This window comes from Penicillium subrubescens (assembly GCF_028828155.1).
Source record: "Penicillium subrubescens strain IBT 31985 chromosome Unknown utg000002l_segment0_segment0, whole genome shotgun sequence".
In the NCBI taxonomy this organism is placed as follows: domain Eukaryota; kingdom Fungi; phylum Ascomycota; class Eurotiomycetes; order Eurotiales; family Aspergillaceae; genus Penicillium; species Penicillium subrubescens.
Genome location: NW_026643152.1, coordinates 1,739,411 through 1,755,016, shown reverse-complemented (window position 1 = coordinate 1,755,016; position 15,606 = coordinate 1,739,411). Strand labels below are relative to the sequence as shown.

The following is a 15,606-nucleotide window of genomic DNA, read 5'->3' as shown; positions in this document are numbered from 1 at the left end:
CCTGACCCCCAGCCAGCTGCCAGCAAGCCCCAAAGTACTATATTTCAAAATAGAAACCCCCGGACAATGATATCCGTTATAGGTAGGACTAAAAGGTCCCTTTATGCAGAATATGGTTAATAACCTTCAGCTTTAGTATGGAGAAACCTCGGCAAAGTCCATGACTCCGCAAGTCAGCCTCGCTAAGTACGAAGTACTACGATAGTAGTAGGTAAAGCCTTTAGGGCGGGTATATAAGAGACAAAGTCCCTTGCCAATCGCAAGTCTAAATAGCTTTGTGCCAATCATCTATTCATTTTGCAATTCATAAACACTACAATGGTCCGCCTCCTCACACTCGCCCTCGTTCTTGTCTCGGGCTTCACCTCTACCAATGCCCTAGGCATCAACTGCCGAGGCGGCTCTGGCTGCAAATATGTCCAGAAGGGTATCCACGCCGCCAACGTCCTCACAAACTACCTGAACGGCGTCGAGGACCACACCTGGTTTAACAACCGCCAATATATCGCGTGCGCTACAGCCCCGGTCAACGACGAGTCAGTCCCACCTTTTGCACTCTGTGCCTACTTCCAGAACTCGGGCGGCGGCGATGGAGCGCGAGTTAAGAAACTTGCGGGTTCTATTCCAGGCCATGGGTGCAACACGTGCGGCAATGTGCCTTATTGGTATCCGGAGGGAAACAATAATGTCAATGATGGCCAGTTGACTTACGATGCGGTTTCGGATCCCGGGTCGAGTTGCCCCGGTTACCCTGGACTGTGCTAAGGTTATATGATAATGTAAGAAATACCTATTAGGACGACGATATCCCAAAAATATAGAACTAACGAGCTCTAACGATGTAGCTCTTTTCGGCGTCGAATTAGCCGTTAATTGGCGTTGTGGTATAAAATGAACTCAGGGAGTCAGCCATCGTTGTGTTTGTTTGAAATCAAGGCTATGCTTTGTCGATACTGGTGATACTATCCCAGAGACCAAGAAGCTATCAAAAAAGCTCCAATAAATTCCTATCTAGAAGAAAAATACCTCTCCTTTACCTCCGACCACGTCACCCTTCATTCCAGGCGCAATCCCCACCTCTCTCAGCTTTCATTTCAATCTTTCCGTAACAGCAGCAGGATACTCCCTCGACGAATGAGCCGGTCCCTTCCTCTCGACTGACAATCGATCCGCGATCTCATCACTAGTTCTGAAAAATGGTACTGGCAGGACCTCCTTAGACCCACACGCCTTGACACAGCTGTGGTAAAACTCTTGGAAGAGTTCGTCGCTGTACACGCCACCTGTGATTATGGCGCGTGGTGGGATTGTAAAGTCGTTGGAGCTTAGTTGGGTGTGTAGGGATGATGGGTGTGGTGGGTGTCCTGAGATTATGAGGGGGACTTCTTGTGCAGATTTGGTGATGTTGTAACCTGCGTAGAATACTAATGGTTTAGAAGAGATTAGATTAGATTATGTTGGTTTGATAAGGGAGTATAGGTGGGTATACCATTGTACTCTGGCAGCATGGTTGTTTTGATTAGGTTGGCCATTCCTTTCATGGCGCCACAAAGGATGATCGGGATGGGAGCAGACATGATACTGTGGAATAGGGAGTGGCAGAGTGGTCTTGGTCAGAAGGGTGTATGATATAGAAGAAAGGAGGTGAACACCGCGAGAATTTGGTTGTTGAGGTGAGACTATTTGTTATATATGGATGCTCTTTGAGGTCGATGAGGGTCTATCGGAATGATTTTGGTACCAGGTATGAAAATTATTATCTAATGATGAACTTTCGGGGTCTATTTTAAAGCCGACCTAGTCTGTGGAATGACAAAAATGCTCCGAATTATCCGTAACCCCAGAATCTATGTCTATACAACCTACAGACGTCCTTAGTTTATTCAATGGCTTTTCGGTTCGGCTCTTCTATCCCAATTAGTTAATAACAATATAGACTGTAAATTTCATGACTACAAAAAAAATCCAAAAAAATAAACTCCCCCCGCCTAGGGGTATGCCCGGCCGTCCGTGGAGCTCGAAGCGTCAAAACTGGCCCAGTATTTTTTTCTTCCTTTTGTTTGCTCACTCCTCCAGGGCACACCAATGGTTCACCAATTTATGGTGGATACCAACTAGGCCATCGGAGGGGGGGAGGGATTGGTTGACCTAAAAATCGGTGATAAGCTTGCGAATCGTAGATTGAGATGAGAGTCTATCGGAATGATCTTGGTACAGAGAACTATTAATTTACATCAGGTTTTGGTGTCTTATTGAATTCAAGTCTGTGGATGGCTCGCTTGAATCCTAAATGGTCTTTCTACTATTCATTCTAGCCCAACATAGTCGATAGATAGCCATTTATACTGTATATTAATCCATGATTACATTCAAATACAATACATTCATGAACAGAGAGTCATCTATATATACAAATCCACATCCAATCACCATCCCATCACTCCTCTTTCTCATCCTTCACACCAAAACCACGCCAATCCCACCACAATCCGAAAGCCGTCAAAAGGCCCATCACACCCTCAAAAGGAGCAACACTCTTCCACCCCCCACCACTCCGATGAAACACGACCATAGCCAGAAGCCGACCCGGAACTGCCGCAATCATCATAGGGATGTTATTCTGGTAGGACGCGATTGCGTAGAATGAGCCCAGTGATAGGGATGTCAAGCTACACTCATTCGTGAATACTCAGTACCAAAAGGTTGTCTCAGATTGACTAGTGCTAGTGTTTTGGGGGGTTTATACCTCAGTGCTTGAATGGTGCCATTGCTTAGTCCTTGTAAGGGTGAATCCGGGAGAGATGCTGCGGCTGCGGGATATAGGAGGGTGTAGATTCCGCTTGCCAAGAGGGGGACTGTTTGGATGCCGAAGACGTAGGGTGCCAGGAGGAAGGGTTTCCGACCTGGTTGGCCTTGTTTGGAGGGCATCTTATTTTGGAGGATGTGTGAATATTGGGCTTCTGGAGAGGGGAGTCGTGTTGGCTTGAACTTTGGGAGTCGGAGAAGGATCCGCGATTAGGCATCCCGGCTAAGACGAAACGATCACCGGGCGGGTGTCAGCTTACGGAGGAATTTCAACCAATTATTCCAGTTGAGGCTCAATCAGCAGTGGGGGCTGGTTCGATGTGATACGATAGTCAAGGCAGTCGACATGTAGTTTAATTGAGGAAAGACGATTGTAAAAAACATTGGGTATCAATTCCAAATATGTACATTGAAGATAATATTAAAAACCCAGATCAATCAAGATCAAGGCCTTTCCACTACCGACGCCAGAGCCGCACTCACCATGCTCTTCCTACGAAGACCATGATGATCGCCCCGTTTAGAAGCATCACGTCCCACATGAGAAGTATAATGACTCTTCTCTATCCGGTGCGATTGCATAGCGCCAGAACTGCTTCTGCGTCGTCCACGGGCCTCGCCCGCAGACGACTCTGCCGGTCCAAATCGGCTGCGATGTAATGTAAGTGCTCGCCGCCGGGGTGAGGACCGCGGTGGTAATGAGCTGGGGTGGCAGTCATCCGGGAGCATGTCTGGGTTGTAAGAGCCCTCGCCCACGACTGTCCGACGTACTGCGTCGATATCCCCTTCGTTGCATTGCAATTGGGAAATCTGTTGCCGTTGTATACGGACATCCCGGTGGTCGGGTATACTTGGATTCAGGCTTGGAGTCTCCATTCTGTCTAGAGAAAGGAAATCCGGTGGGATGAATGTCGGACTGGGGTTAGAACACAGCGAGGGCGAAGAGTCACAGCGTCCGTCCTCGTCGTGGTCTGTGTCCGGTGGTGTGAGGACATAGCCCGAGTACCGGCCAGACAGTCTGGCTCCATTATGCCGAAACCGCCCCTGGTCTGGAATATCACCGCCAGGTGCCTGGAGAGTATGTTCGTGCAATTTTTGCGTTAGGGTCGATATAGAAAGACGCTTCTGCTCGTATGGAAAAGGCACAGAAGTAGGCGGAGGTTGTTGTGAACGAAAGTAGGAGGATCGGGGGCGGGAGAGAGTGCGGAATCGGTGCGACTGCGGCGAGGGGCATCGCGACGACAGGGGCGAGATCAGTGTGCTATCGCAATCGGCCATGAGTCGATCATCGGCATCCACAGCCAAACGACCCGGTCGCGACGAAGGCGACGAGAAAGAGAAGTCTTCGAACATGACAGCGGGCTAAAAGTACTGTACGTGTCGGGATTTGGACGTTGCAGTAGCCTCGATGGGGGTTCGTTTCGGAGAAGGGTGGTTCGAAGAAGATTCTCAGTCGGCGCCCGATTCCGTGAGACGAAGCCTGCCAACGCTTTGCAAGGCAGGGGACATGGAGATATAATGCGATGTGTCTTGGGGGGTGGAAATCTAAATGGAATTTGCGATTTGCCCCCAGACCCAATGAAAACCGAAAAATCTCGACTGAATGAACCAGTGAATGGCAAGAGGCAAGACCACGTGATTCGTCGGCAAATATCCTTGGGCGTGGAGAGTTTTCGAGTCTTTTAAGAAGACTAAGAGTCTTTAAAAGTTTAAGACACTTTTAGACGCCCTGCTCCACTAGGCAAAACTTTATTTCTTTTTTCTTTCTTACAGAGTGGGGGTTGGATTATTATGTAGAGTGGAAATTCCATATTGTTAAAGACAAAGACAACATGTCCAGACAAAGAAAGTCGTCAAGCGGATTTAGTATCCACATCACCAACTATGCAGTAGTCTTGCCACAAATCGACTCAAACACTCCCATAGTATGCTGCCACACTAACTTCCCCGTGTCATTCTTGCGAAGTTCCTGCAGGGGCTTCCGATTTCCATTATCGGATCCATCCCAATGCAACAGATACGCACCACTACCCTTGGACCCGTCGGAGCCCGGTGCCGCATCCTCAACGTCTTTAGACGCTCGTGGCGGAAACCGGGGGCTAGTGGCGGCGTATAGATGCCGCTCACCACTCTCGTCCAATGGCACCATCCAGGGGCGGGCCAGAACAAAAAGCGCACTCATGGCAGTGCGGGTGATCGCCCCGAAGTCGCGCATTAGTCCTGTCTTCACCACACCGGGGTAGGCGTGTACAAAGGAGGTTGATGGGTACACAGGTGCCAGATGCTCCATCGACAGGGAGGTCATGGTGATGGCGTGTTTGGCGCAGTTTCGGAGCGAGTAGTTTTTCTTTAGTGATAGATCGTCCAGGATAAGGGGCGCTTCGCCACCGGCCTCCAGGACGGATACCACGCGTGACAGATTTCGGTAGAGACCCGGTTGGGCTGGGATGGTGGAGGAGCCATCGGCAGTCGTTCCAGCCTTGGTCAGTTGAGGCATGAGATTGGTCAAGAAGCGCATGCGAGAGTAATAGTGCAGACTGAGTTTCTTGTCCAGTCCTTCATCCGTTTCTATATCATAGGGCTGTCAGTGGAAGTCCGTTAATGCAGAGAGTCTCATAGGAATCGAGGATAATTCGTACCATCTGGCCCCTTGGTGGTCAATATTCCAGCAGTCATAAACAACAGATTAACCTTGTCCTCCTTCTCCTGGATGCTCTTGCAAGCCTCATCCACACTCTTGAGGCGGGCGGCATCGCAGTACACAAAGCTAATCTCTCCCTTGGGGTTGACTTGACGGAGTTCCTCAATGATTTTGGACGCCTGCTTCTCATTACGGCCAATAAGATAGACTCGCGGGGGATACCGTATCTCGCACCAAGGCTCGAGCAGTCACTTCGCCAATTCCGCTGGTTCCGCCCACTGGTACATCTCTATGTTAGTTCTTATGGAGAAGAGCAGCACGGATAGGGGGATCAGGGGCGTCAGGTTCACGTACCGAAAACAGCCACCAAGCCTGGGCCATATTCTGCCAGGTTGACGTTATTCTTCAGCACATTCTCAAGGGATGCCATCTTTCAAGTTGGTTGATGATGGACGTCGGATTGATCAGGGCTGGGGATAACACCATGTTTGTGTCACGTGATCTCCACATGAGGCTGCATTGCTGACCTCCCATCAGAGGGAGAATTTCAGTTTCAAGAAACATGTGACTTTTGCTCTGTGATTTCGTCTTCTTTGACCAGAGTCCACGGCACCGCAGTTAGATTGCTGTGTCATCGAGCGTAATAAGTTGTGCAGCTTCGATTATATATCTATTTTGCAGGCAGGGGAGACAAGATCAAGGTCTGTGTATGTGCGTCAACTCGCGATACCCTTTCCAGATGCCGGCGGGTCATTTGCAATGAGCAGAGACCTCGTCAACAAGAATATCCGTTCGTTGACGGACGTCTTGTATTGTATTAAAACAAGTGAAGGTTTGGATTTGTAACAGGTTTGGGTAAAGAAAACTGTCAGGCAGGCAATATGCATCGATGCCCGGGGAAGCGGCTTCTGAGTTGCACGACTTGGTGGATGCGCAGGGGCTTCATGCCGACAAGTGTGCGAAGCATGGCAAAGGTCATCTTGCGGGAAGTGTCGTTGTGGACTGGTTCCCGAGGTAACCTCTTACCCAGTCTCGCGGGCCCCATCGATGTATACCTGGAGTTCAGCACACACGTACGTGAGTTGCAGGTCTGGGAGGTCCGTGTAGCATGCATCAGGTCGGAGGAGGACCTGCCCGACAGCTGGTCGCTAGGCCGCTTGGGGAAGGTTTCTTGTGCTCGGAAAGGGCTTCTTCCTCCACAGCTTGGGTCAACTTGGGGAGGCCGCGCGGTGGCCGGGTTTCCTTTGATCCGTACAATGGTGTCGACGGCGTAGTCCAGCCTTACGGCGTGTGTATCGTCACGGCCGGGAGAAGTTGTACCGTCAATCATTGCAATGAGCATGAAGTGATCGTAGGCTTGGGATCTGGAAGTAAAAGAGGGAAGGTGAGGGAAGCTGGAAAATGAAGAAAGACTGAGATAAGTGGAAGTCCTTTTAAACCGGCACGTGGAGACAACAAAGCAATGGCAATCAGCAGGCATGGAAACCTCCCAGGAGATCTCCCTTCAGTTACCCCACCACTGGAAGTTGGCAACCTTAGAAATGCTGGGACAGCAGTTTCCGGTCATAAGGTTGAAGTGTGACAAGTTCACAGGAAGTGATGACTCCTGGGCTTGCGCAACCATATTCTCAACTGGTTCCTGCAGAGGTTAGACTTGAGATCACGGAGAAAGTATTATACGATACGAGAGCTTCTTACCAGCACACGTTTAAGTGTCATTGATTGCCGGTTTTTTGTGCGAATATTCCAAGAAGTGTTTGTCGTTATCATCAAGGGAGTAGTTACCACCTGCTCTAGGTATTGGAAAAATTTATTGTCGTTTTGGAAGGTTGTTCTTCACTCGAGGTGGATGGTTATCTCCTCGAATGGATGAACGAGACAAATATATATTCTGGGTACGACGACCACGAGTATAGTCAAATCACACCAGGTTACCTAGAGCAGTCAATTGCAACCCTCCTCATGAATGGATTCATGATAATTTTGAGTGTTGTAGTAAAGCTTCGACTCCAACTAAATTGTGGCATGGACTAGTATATTTTCTCCAATTGTTGGCGAATTTGGAGCAAGTTGACCCCAACCGCAGTTTTGCTTATCTGAAATCTCCCCGCACTTCGGATTTCCCGTCGGAGACCCCAACTGTCCGCAAGGATTGGAATGCCTCAACTTCCCTTCTCCTTCTCCATCTTCACCCCAGCACAACTACCATGGCGACCTTTCTAAAGAAGCCCCTGAAGCTGGCCCTGGTGCAGCTTGCATCAGGTAATTGACCTCGTCGTCCTTCAAGCTTACCACTTTTGCACTAACACAGCTATCTGCTGCAGGCGCGGACAAAGCCGTCAACCTTTCCCATGCCCGGAGCAAGGTCCTCGAGGCTGCTCAAGCTGGTGCACGATTGATCGTCCTCCCAGAGTGCTTTAACTCGCCCTACGGCACGCAATACTTCCCCAAATACGCCGAGACTCTCCACCCTTCCCCTCCCACCAAGGAGCAGTCGCCCTCATTCCACGCCCTGTCGGCCATCGCCGCCGAGGCAAATGCATACCTCGTCGGTGGAAGTATCCCCGAATTGGAGCCGGAAACCAAGAAATACTACAATACCTCGCTGGTGTTCTCGCCCACGGGTTCCTTGATCGGCACCCACCGCAAGACACATCTTTTTGATATCGATATCCCCGGGAAGATCAAGTTCAAGGAGAGCGACGTGTTGTCGCCCGGTAATGCGCTGACAGTCATTGATCTCCCCGAGTATGGCAAGATTGGCCTGGCTATCTGTTATGATATTCGGTTCCCGGAGTCGGCTATGATTGCGGCCCGCAAGGGCGCGTTCCTGCTGGTTTACCCGGGCGCGTTCAACACCACGACTGGGCCTATTCACTGGTCGCTTCTGGGACGGGCTCGTGCCGTGGATAACCAGACATATGTGGCCCTGTGCAGCCCCTCGCGGGATCTTGAGGCTACCTACCATGCCTACGGTCACAGCTTGATTGCGGATCCGAGCGCGGGTCTTTTGGCAGAGGCCGAGGAGAAGGAGACTATTATTTATGCTGATCTGGATAACGATACCATTGTGAATACTCGCAAGGGTATCCCTATCTATACTCAGCGCCGGTTTGATGTATACCCTGATGTGAGTGGCGAGGGCTCGAAATAGATGGATTAGAGGTAGCCAAGAGAATGCGTTATAAAGCGGTATATTATGATTGCTAGTATAATACCAAGACCATTTGGGCTTTTATCATTTCAGCTCTGTTAGACTTAAAAGACTTACGCCGTACAGGCAATACTAAGATATTGTCTCACATTGGAGGAACCGATGGAAGAGCGCACCTCGAGCACAGATTGGAGCTATGGATGTTAATGCCTGAGGCTGACACGGAGTTTCAGATTCGAGGTCACATGACCTTTCGCCGACTTACCAATCAGATCCACCCATTTCCATAAGCGAGCCCACTTCCGACCGCACCGACCCACACGAACTTCACCCGCCGGCCACAATTCTCAATTTCTCTCCCCATCGACAACTTTCGCCCACAGTCGCCGACCACCCCATCCATCAGTCAGTCTCTCACAACAACTCATCCAACCTCCAAGAATTCACATTAACAAATCATCAGAAATGTCCTCCGCAAACACCGGCAAGAAGACCCGCTCGGCTATCTCCGACGTGGTGTCTCGCGAGTACACCATCAACCTCCACAAGCGGGTATGTTGAAAATACCCAAAAAGACGAGATTTCCCTCTCTTCCCCCCCTTACGCGAGAAATCGATTCTGTGAAGAATCTGTGGAGGTACAAATGGACAGAGAACACACTCTCCTGAAATATGGAGTTTCTTCTATGAGGAAAATTAGTGTGTGTGCGCACTTGGGTGCGAAAAAGGGAATTCAATGTTGAAAAATGTTGCCCTTTCCTTTTCGAATCAACATCCAAAATCCACACCACCGCATCTCCCTCGAAAGAACAACACTCGACAGTCTGACGATTGGGAGGGGGAGTTCCGACTTGTTCTTCTCCAAAGGGGACCAAGATGATCTTGACCCTGGTGAAAAGTAACAGATTGGACCTCCTTCTCTCAGTTGGCATGGCCGCAACAAAAAGAAGAAATTAGTTTTATGAAGTCCACCTCTATGGCCGAACCACAAGAAATTCTCGCAGGGACTCGATCTCGATCTCTACCAGATGGCATTCGGACGGAAGACTAATTGCAACCCTTCTTTCAATGGTTATAGTGCCACGGTGTCAGCTTCAAGAAGCGTGCTCCCCGTGCTATCAAGGAGATCCGCGCTTTCGCCGAGAAGGCCATGGTAAGCCTCACCCTCCTCCCATCCAATCAGCACCAGATTTGCTAATTCCCTCCTTTTCTCCCTGCAGGGCACCAAGGATGTCCGTGTCGACCCCGCCCTGAACAAGAAGGTCTGGGAGGCTGGCATCAAGGGCGTTCCCTTCCGTCTCCGCATCCGCATCTCCCGCAAGCGTAACGACGAGGAGGGTGCCAAGGAGCGTCTGTACTCCCATGTTCAGGCCGTCAACGTCAAGAGCGCCAAGGGTCTGCACACCGCTGTCGTCGATGACGCGTAAATGGGTTGTTTGATACCACCGGTGTTGTCGCTTCTATGATTCCATGTTACATCTGGGGTTTGGTCGGGGCTCTTTTAAAATAAAAATACCTTCTTGCACCATGGTTTTCAAAATTCCTCGAGTAGTTGCACTTCTCTATCTGTAGGCGATCGTAGCACGAACCGCTGACTTGGAGCTATCTTGACCTTCTTTATCCAAGACTACAATATGTTTACGGGTCTTACAATCACAATGGATGCGGAAACTCTTCATTCACAAAGATGGCCTAAAATGCATAGCCTCGCCGGATGTATGTCGATAAGAAAATGCAGGTAGGAAACACTCAGAACAGGAAACAAGACTCCGGCCAACTTTGATATCGTACATTCAATAAAAGAGAAAACAAATCCGCACCCTGACCCGGAAAATTGAGAGAAAACATTCCTCTCTCCTTTTCACATGTAATCATCATCTCTTTCTCGAATTCCCTCTTCAGTTCTTGATCTCTTGGACCTTACTGTAGAACTCCTCAATAGCATCCGCGCGGACACGAACCGCCCATTGTTCGGGCTTCTCCTGGTCAGCCTGAGGAACCAAGAACTGAACACTATTGCTCTGGCGAGAATAGTCAAAGTCCTTCTTGAGCAACGTGTTCAAGACGATGTTGCCACCAGGATCGGTACGGACCACGATACGAGCACGCCCCGTCTCGGGGTGCTTGAGCAAGCGTGCAATACCCTTGCCCTGGGAGGTCCAGCCGGTGGCCAGCTTGAAAGCCTGGGCCCGGCATTCATAGACCAGGGTTTCCTCTTCCTCGCCCGCGTTGGCCCGAGACATGTCGAATATCTCACCAGGGGCAGTTTCCTCATCAGGAGTGGCCTCTCCGGAGTTGACGCCACTAGAGGGCTGTGTAGAAGCCAGAGTCGAGGCGGGAGCTGAAGTGGCGGTCAGTTTGGAATCGGTGGAGAACTTGATCGGTGTGTCGAGTTTCCAGGTTTTGTCCGCAGCTGGCGTGGCGTTGTTTTGGCCAAAGGAGATGGATTGGCCAAATGAAGTCGACTGTCCGAAGCTGGCCGAGAACAGGCTCGAAGTAGAATTGGAAGTCTCTTTTTGGGGAGTGGGGGCAGGAGACTGGATCCGATCAAACAGACTGCGACCAGCAGCAGCAGTCGGCGCTGGAAGAGGTGTGTCCAGACTAGACTTGGCGGTTTCCGTCGTCTCTGAAGGCTTGGTCCGCTTCGAATTGCGCAGGGCAGAGGCAAAGTCGTCATCTGTACTAGCTTCATCCTCCGCAGGACGCTTGGAAGAAGTAGCCTTCCCCTCGTCGCCTGATCCGTCGCTATCCTTGTCAGCGTCATTCGGCTGCGGGGTAAGGCGACCAAAGATGTTCTCTGATGCGGGTAAAGGGAGGCTGGAGGATTCGAATATGGAACCTGTGGAGGAGGCTGGAGAGGAAACATTCAGAGAGATATTGTCGGAGGGCACGAACAGAGAGCTGGGAGCTGGCATCTCTGCAGGCTTGGGAGAATCAACCACGGCCTCCGCCGAGTCTGGCTCATCGGCATCAACCCACTCGAACTTGCCGTTCCTAAAGACAGACTTCTTCTTGGTGGCAGCTTCGAGCTTCGCACGCTTCTCCCGTTGCTTCTCAGCATCGCGGCGTTCCCATTCCTCTTCGTCATCTGATTCTGAGTCAAAGTCTTCCGCCTTGCGCTTGGCCTTCTCCTCAGCCATGGTCTTCTCTGCTTTCTGCTTGAACTGTGCCATGAAATCCACGGCGCCAACGCCATTCACAAACTTGGGAGGGGCAACAGCAGGAGCGGGAGAACCATTCTGGGCAGTCTTAGATGCCGCCTGTGCGAACATGTTGCCAGCCAACTTAGGGGCTGGAGAAGCTGCGGGTGCTGGAGAAGCCGGTTGCGCGAACATGTTGCCCGCCAACTTGGGGGCGGGGGAAGCAACGGGTGCTGAGGGAGTGGTGGTGCCATTCGACATTGATTTGGCAAACAAGTTACCTGTAGCGCTCTGTGCTGGGGTTAACGCAGCGACTGGCTTAGCTGGGCTTGAGCTAGGCGAAGAGAAGGACTTGGCGAACAAGTTGGATGTAGCGGAGCCGTTGGGACCGTCAGCATGGACAGGCTCCTCGATCGCCTTCTTCATCTCTAGCTTGGGGGCACCCTTCACAGGGGCACCCAGGCCGTTGCGAACCTTGATGTAGAAGAGGATCAGGTGATCGAAACTGTCGATTCCAGGTTCATACTTCATGACTTGTTGCTTGAAGTGTGTATCCAATCCTCGAATCTTCCACAACAACTCTGCTTGCTCTGCTACCTCCTTGCTTGTACCAGGAGGAGGGGTGGGCTTCGGAAGCTCTGAAGAGACTGCGGGTTTCTGTACGCTAGCAAGGCCAGATGGCGTGGCGGTGGGTGCTTTCACTGGGGTGGGTTGAGGAGTCGCAGTCTTGCCACCAAGCATGTTGGCAAATGGTTTGACAGGGCTCGGTGCAGGTTGCTCTGTCGCAGGCTTCGGTACGAACAAGTTTGGGGCTGTAGCCGGCTCGGCCGGCTTGGGGGTTGTAGAGGGGCCACCAAAGAGATTCTTGAATGGTTGAGGAGATTCGGGGGGCTTGTCCGAAGCCTGCTCAGCCGCGGGCTTCGGTGCAAACAGGCTTGGCGTCGCCGCCGGCTCAGTAGGCTTCAAGGTGGTAGGAGCGGCACCGAAAAGACCTCCAAAAGGCTTGATCTCAGCAGGCTTGGCGGAGGTTTGCTCCGTGGCCGGTTTCGGCGCGAACATGCTGCTTGACGAAGTCTGTTCAGTGGCAGACTCGGAGACAATTGACGGCGCCGTGGCAGTGGCTCCGAAGAGATTCTGGAATGGCTGCGATGTAGCAGTAGTAGAAGCTGCATCGTTCGTAGCAACTTTGGGGGTAAAGAGGTTGGGAGTCGAAGTCTGCCCTGCAGGCTTGGGGGCGAACAAACCGCCCGAGGCAGATTGCTCAGCAGCAGGTTTCGTCGCGAAGATATTGTTGGTCGCAGATGGGGTCGCATTCGCCTTTTCAGGCTCTTGGGCTGCAGATGTAAATGTGAACAGGTTGGTGGTGGGCGCGGCAGCGTCTGCCTTGGGCCCAAAGACATCATTCGTAGCGGCCTTTTCAGGCTCCGATGGGGTGGGAGTGGCACCTGCACCTCCAAAGAGTGAACCAAACGGCTTCACCTGAGAGGTTGCTGCGGGAGCTTGACTGGCAAAGGTAGACTTTGGTGCGAGGCCATCTGGCTTCTCACTTGGTGGTTTCTCAGCAGCAGGAGCAGCAGGGAAGCTCAGGCCACCAAATGGATTGCCGGCCGGTGCAGCAGGCTTGGAAGCAAAAATATTCGGAGCTCCCGAGTCACCGAAGATATTCTTATTCGGCAAGGACGAAGCCGAAGCAAAGGGATTTTTGGGTTTCGAATCAGGAGATGTCTGCATGGAATCCGCGACAGAGTTTCCGTTGGCACTTGTGGCCGCCGGTCGCCCAAACAGGCCGGTGCCTGCTGAGCTGGCCGCATTTTGCGGTGCACCGAACGAAAAGGCCGGCTGAGAGGTGGGTTGAGAGGTGGGTTGAGCGGTGGGTTGAGCGGTGGATTGACTTCCAAACCCGCCAAACATTGCGGTGGGGGCTGGTTGAGGAGGAGTATTGCTGGCAGTAAAGGGGTTGTCGGTCGCAAACGGGTTGCGTGGTGGGATATTCCCAAATCCACCGGCGAAGTTGAATGGGGTAGAGCTATTTCCACCAAAAGAAAACGGCGCTGCGTTCCCTTGAGTGGGCTCACTAGGTGTTGCGCTAGCTCCGGGGAAGCTTTGGCTTTGACCAAAGTTGAAGCCACCGGACTGATTTGTGGGTGCAGCGAATGAGGGTGCTGGGAAAGCTGGAGCGGATGAGAGCTGGGAGAAAGTCCCGGCGGGCTCAGATCCACCAGTAGGAGTTGTGCCACGAGGGCGTCGGCGGATTTCTTTGATCCTGGAGTAGGGATCGGAGGTCAGCGAGCTTTCCATATTTGGCTTGGACATGATGGAAAGAATTGTGGATGGCTTTGCAGAGTGAGACGATAGTGTTGCAAAGTAAGACACGAAGCACAAGAGTTTAAGGATACGCATTTGCAAAGGTTGAGAGTGCTGAACGAGAGATGAAGTGGGAAAGTTTGATGAAGAGAGCGATGAGGTGAGTATCAACTCGTCTGAAACGCGTCCACGAGGCATCACCGGATGGAGGCAGCTCCTCGACCAGGTTTGCTGCCTACAACCAGGCACGTAGCAATCGACTCTAGGCACCATCTCTCACCCGCAACACATACGTCCAGACATGAAACCATCAAAACACGACAGATGAACCAAAAACGAACAAGTAACTTACTTTCTGTTGGCCAGCTGGGCAGCCGTAGCCCGTTGGGGCTTCTCATCAGGTGTGCCCGACATACCGAATTCGTGTTCAGTGTCTTTAGACCCTTGAGGACCTTCCGCCGTGCGTTTGGACATGCTACAGCAGGCTTATATCACCTGTGCTCGCACCTAGCTCGAGGCTCTAAACGGTTGCGGGCAACAAGTAAGCCTGAACACCTTCCCTCGGATCGACGATCGTCAACCTTGGCGCTCGTTCATACAAGATGCGACTCCGTGAGTCTCGGTTGGTTTCGACGGATGGATGATTATGCTGGCCTGTCACGATAGATAATCGGATTCGCTCGAGTGCCAACCGCGTGTGGAGAAGATCAGGTCGCAGGGAGTTTATCACGCGCAGCTTAGATATCACCAAAAGGATAGGTTCTCAATCGCTGGGTGCGATCTCTCAGTCACTGAGATACCAAATCTCAGGTTGTCCTTGTTCGAAGTGGATGCTGGTCGTTCCCGGTGTCTGGTTCCGTGACACGACCTCGTTCGCGATCCGTTGCGCGAGCGGGTTCGAGGTGGGCTCAACGTAGTCAAGTTGATGAAAGTAGAATAAAGGCGATATATTTCTCTCGGGGGAGAAATAGTCCAGACGAGATGCAGGAGGTGGGTGAAAGAATGGAGATGGCCCTGATTATTTTTTTTTACGTTCGCGGAGGTGGTCGCGGAGGCAAGAACACCACAGCAGAAAAATATAGTCACGTGATATCTTGGCATGGCCATCACCAGAATCCCAAGCTTCCCCCAGCCTGGATCAATGTACTTTGGTCCAGTCTTATGAACCATGATACGTGAGTCGTTGATTTGCTATTATTTGGGGAATTTTGGAGGAGAACTGATTGGAAAGGCTCGGTAACTCGGATGACCTTGTAGCTTTGGGCTTTGTAGCTTGTTTGGAGACTTTCCTGATAATGACGTCGCGACCTTGTGAACAAAGTCCGTCTTAAACCCGTCCAGCTGGACTCGGCTCCGTGCACGGTGCATTTGCGGTGCAAATAATGATGGGTGGTCGATAACTAACGTTAGTTATCTAAGTCAGACAGTCCCCAAAGTTAGGTTACTCCCATGTGGAATAATATTGTTAAGACATAGCTAGGTACCCATGATTCTCTTATTTCAGCATCCTCGAACCTTAGTATGTAAATATCAACCCTCTCAACTCGCATATGTCTACATGCC

At 51.3% G+C, this 15,606-nt stretch overlaps 9 protein-coding genes across 9 annotated transcripts; 3 read left to right on the top strand and 6 right to left on the bottom strand.

Moving 5' to 3' along the window:
* Positions 1-318: 318 nt before the first annotated feature.
* On the top strand, positions 319-765 carry N7473_002011 (uncharacterized protein; the record flags this gene model as incomplete). The annotated part of the gene is made up of 1 exon (XM_057147951.1): positions 319-765. The coding sequence occupies one exon, from the start codon at positions 319-321 to the stop codon at positions 763-765; it is 447 nt and encodes a 148-aa protein (XP_057011605.1).
* A 324-nt stretch (positions 766-1,089) lies between these two features.
* On the bottom strand, positions 1,090-1,577 carry N7473_002010 (uncharacterized protein; the record flags this gene model as incomplete). Its single annotated transcript, XM_057147950.1, has 2 exons — positions 1,090-1,412; positions 1,490-1,577. 2 exons carry the CDS (start codon positions 1,575-1,577, stop codon positions 1,090-1,092), a joined length of 411 nt encoding a protein of 136 aa, XP_057011604.1.
* An 860-nt stretch (positions 1,578-2,437) lies between these two features.
* N7473_002009 (uncharacterized protein) lies at positions 2,438-2,928 on the bottom strand (the record flags this gene model as incomplete). The annotated part of the gene is made up of 2 exons (XM_057147949.1): positions 2,438-2,669; positions 2,747-2,928. The coding sequence occupies 2 exons, from the start codon at positions 2,926-2,928 to the stop codon at positions 2,438-2,440; spliced, it is 414 nt and encodes a 137-aa protein (XP_057011603.1).
* Positions 2,929-3,249: 321 nt separating this feature from the next.
* Positions 3,250-4,158, bottom strand: N7473_002008 (uncharacterized protein; the record flags this gene model as incomplete). Its single annotated transcript, XM_057147948.1, has 1 exon — positions 3,250-4,158. One exon carries the CDS (start codon positions 4,156-4,158, stop codon positions 3,250-3,252), a length of 909 nt encoding a protein of 302 aa, XP_057011602.1.
* Positions 4,159-4,687: 529 nt separating this feature from the next.
* N7473_002007 (uncharacterized protein) lies at positions 4,688-5,876 on the bottom strand (the record flags this gene model as incomplete). The annotated part of the gene is made up of 4 exons (XM_057147947.1): positions 4,688-5,373; positions 5,445-5,625; positions 5,681-5,724; positions 5,801-5,876. The coding sequence occupies 4 exons, from the start codon at positions 5,874-5,876 to the stop codon at positions 4,688-4,690; spliced, it is 987 nt and encodes a 328-aa protein (XP_057011601.1).
* Positions 5,877-6,314: 438 nt separating this feature from the next.
* Positions 6,315-7,165, bottom strand: N7473_002006 (uncharacterized protein; the record flags this gene model as incomplete). Its single annotated transcript, XM_057147946.1, has 4 exons — positions 6,315-6,448; positions 6,524-6,802; positions 6,959-7,085; positions 7,145-7,165. The coding sequence occupies 4 exons, from the start codon at positions 7,163-7,165 to the stop codon at positions 6,315-6,317; spliced, it is 561 nt and encodes a 186-aa protein (XP_057011600.1).
* Positions 7,166-7,653: 488 nt separating this feature from the next.
* On the top strand, positions 7,654-8,600 carry N7473_002005 (carbon-nitrogen hydrolase family protein; the record flags this gene model as incomplete). The annotated part of the gene is made up of 2 exons (XM_057147945.1): positions 7,654-7,708; positions 7,771-8,600. The coding sequence occupies 2 exons, from the start codon at positions 7,654-7,656 to the stop codon at positions 8,598-8,600; spliced, it is 885 nt and encodes a 294-aa protein (XP_057011599.1).
* Positions 8,601-8,938: 338 nt separating this feature from the next.
* On the top strand, positions 8,939-10,139 carry N7473_002004 (60S ribosomal protein eL31). Its single transcript, XM_057147944.1, has 4 exons — positions 8,939-9,005; positions 9,064-9,152; positions 9,678-9,752; positions 9,820-10,139. The coding sequence occupies exons 2-4, from the start codon at positions 9,066-9,068 to the stop codon at positions 10,024-10,026; spliced, it is 369 nt and encodes a 122-aa protein (XP_057011598.1). The 5' UTR covers positions 8,939-9,005; positions 9,064-9,065; the 3' UTR covers positions 10,027-10,139.
* A 358-nt stretch (positions 10,140-10,497) lies between these two features.
* N7473_002003 (uncharacterized protein) lies at positions 10,498-14,457 on the bottom strand (the record flags this gene model as incomplete). The annotated part of the gene is made up of 2 exons (XM_057147943.1): positions 10,498-14,002; positions 14,396-14,457. The coding sequence occupies 2 exons, from the start codon at positions 14,455-14,457 to the stop codon at positions 10,498-10,500; spliced, it is 3,567 nt and encodes a 1,188-aa protein (XP_057011597.1).
* Between the last annotated feature and the right edge of the window lie 1,149 nt (positions 14,458-15,606).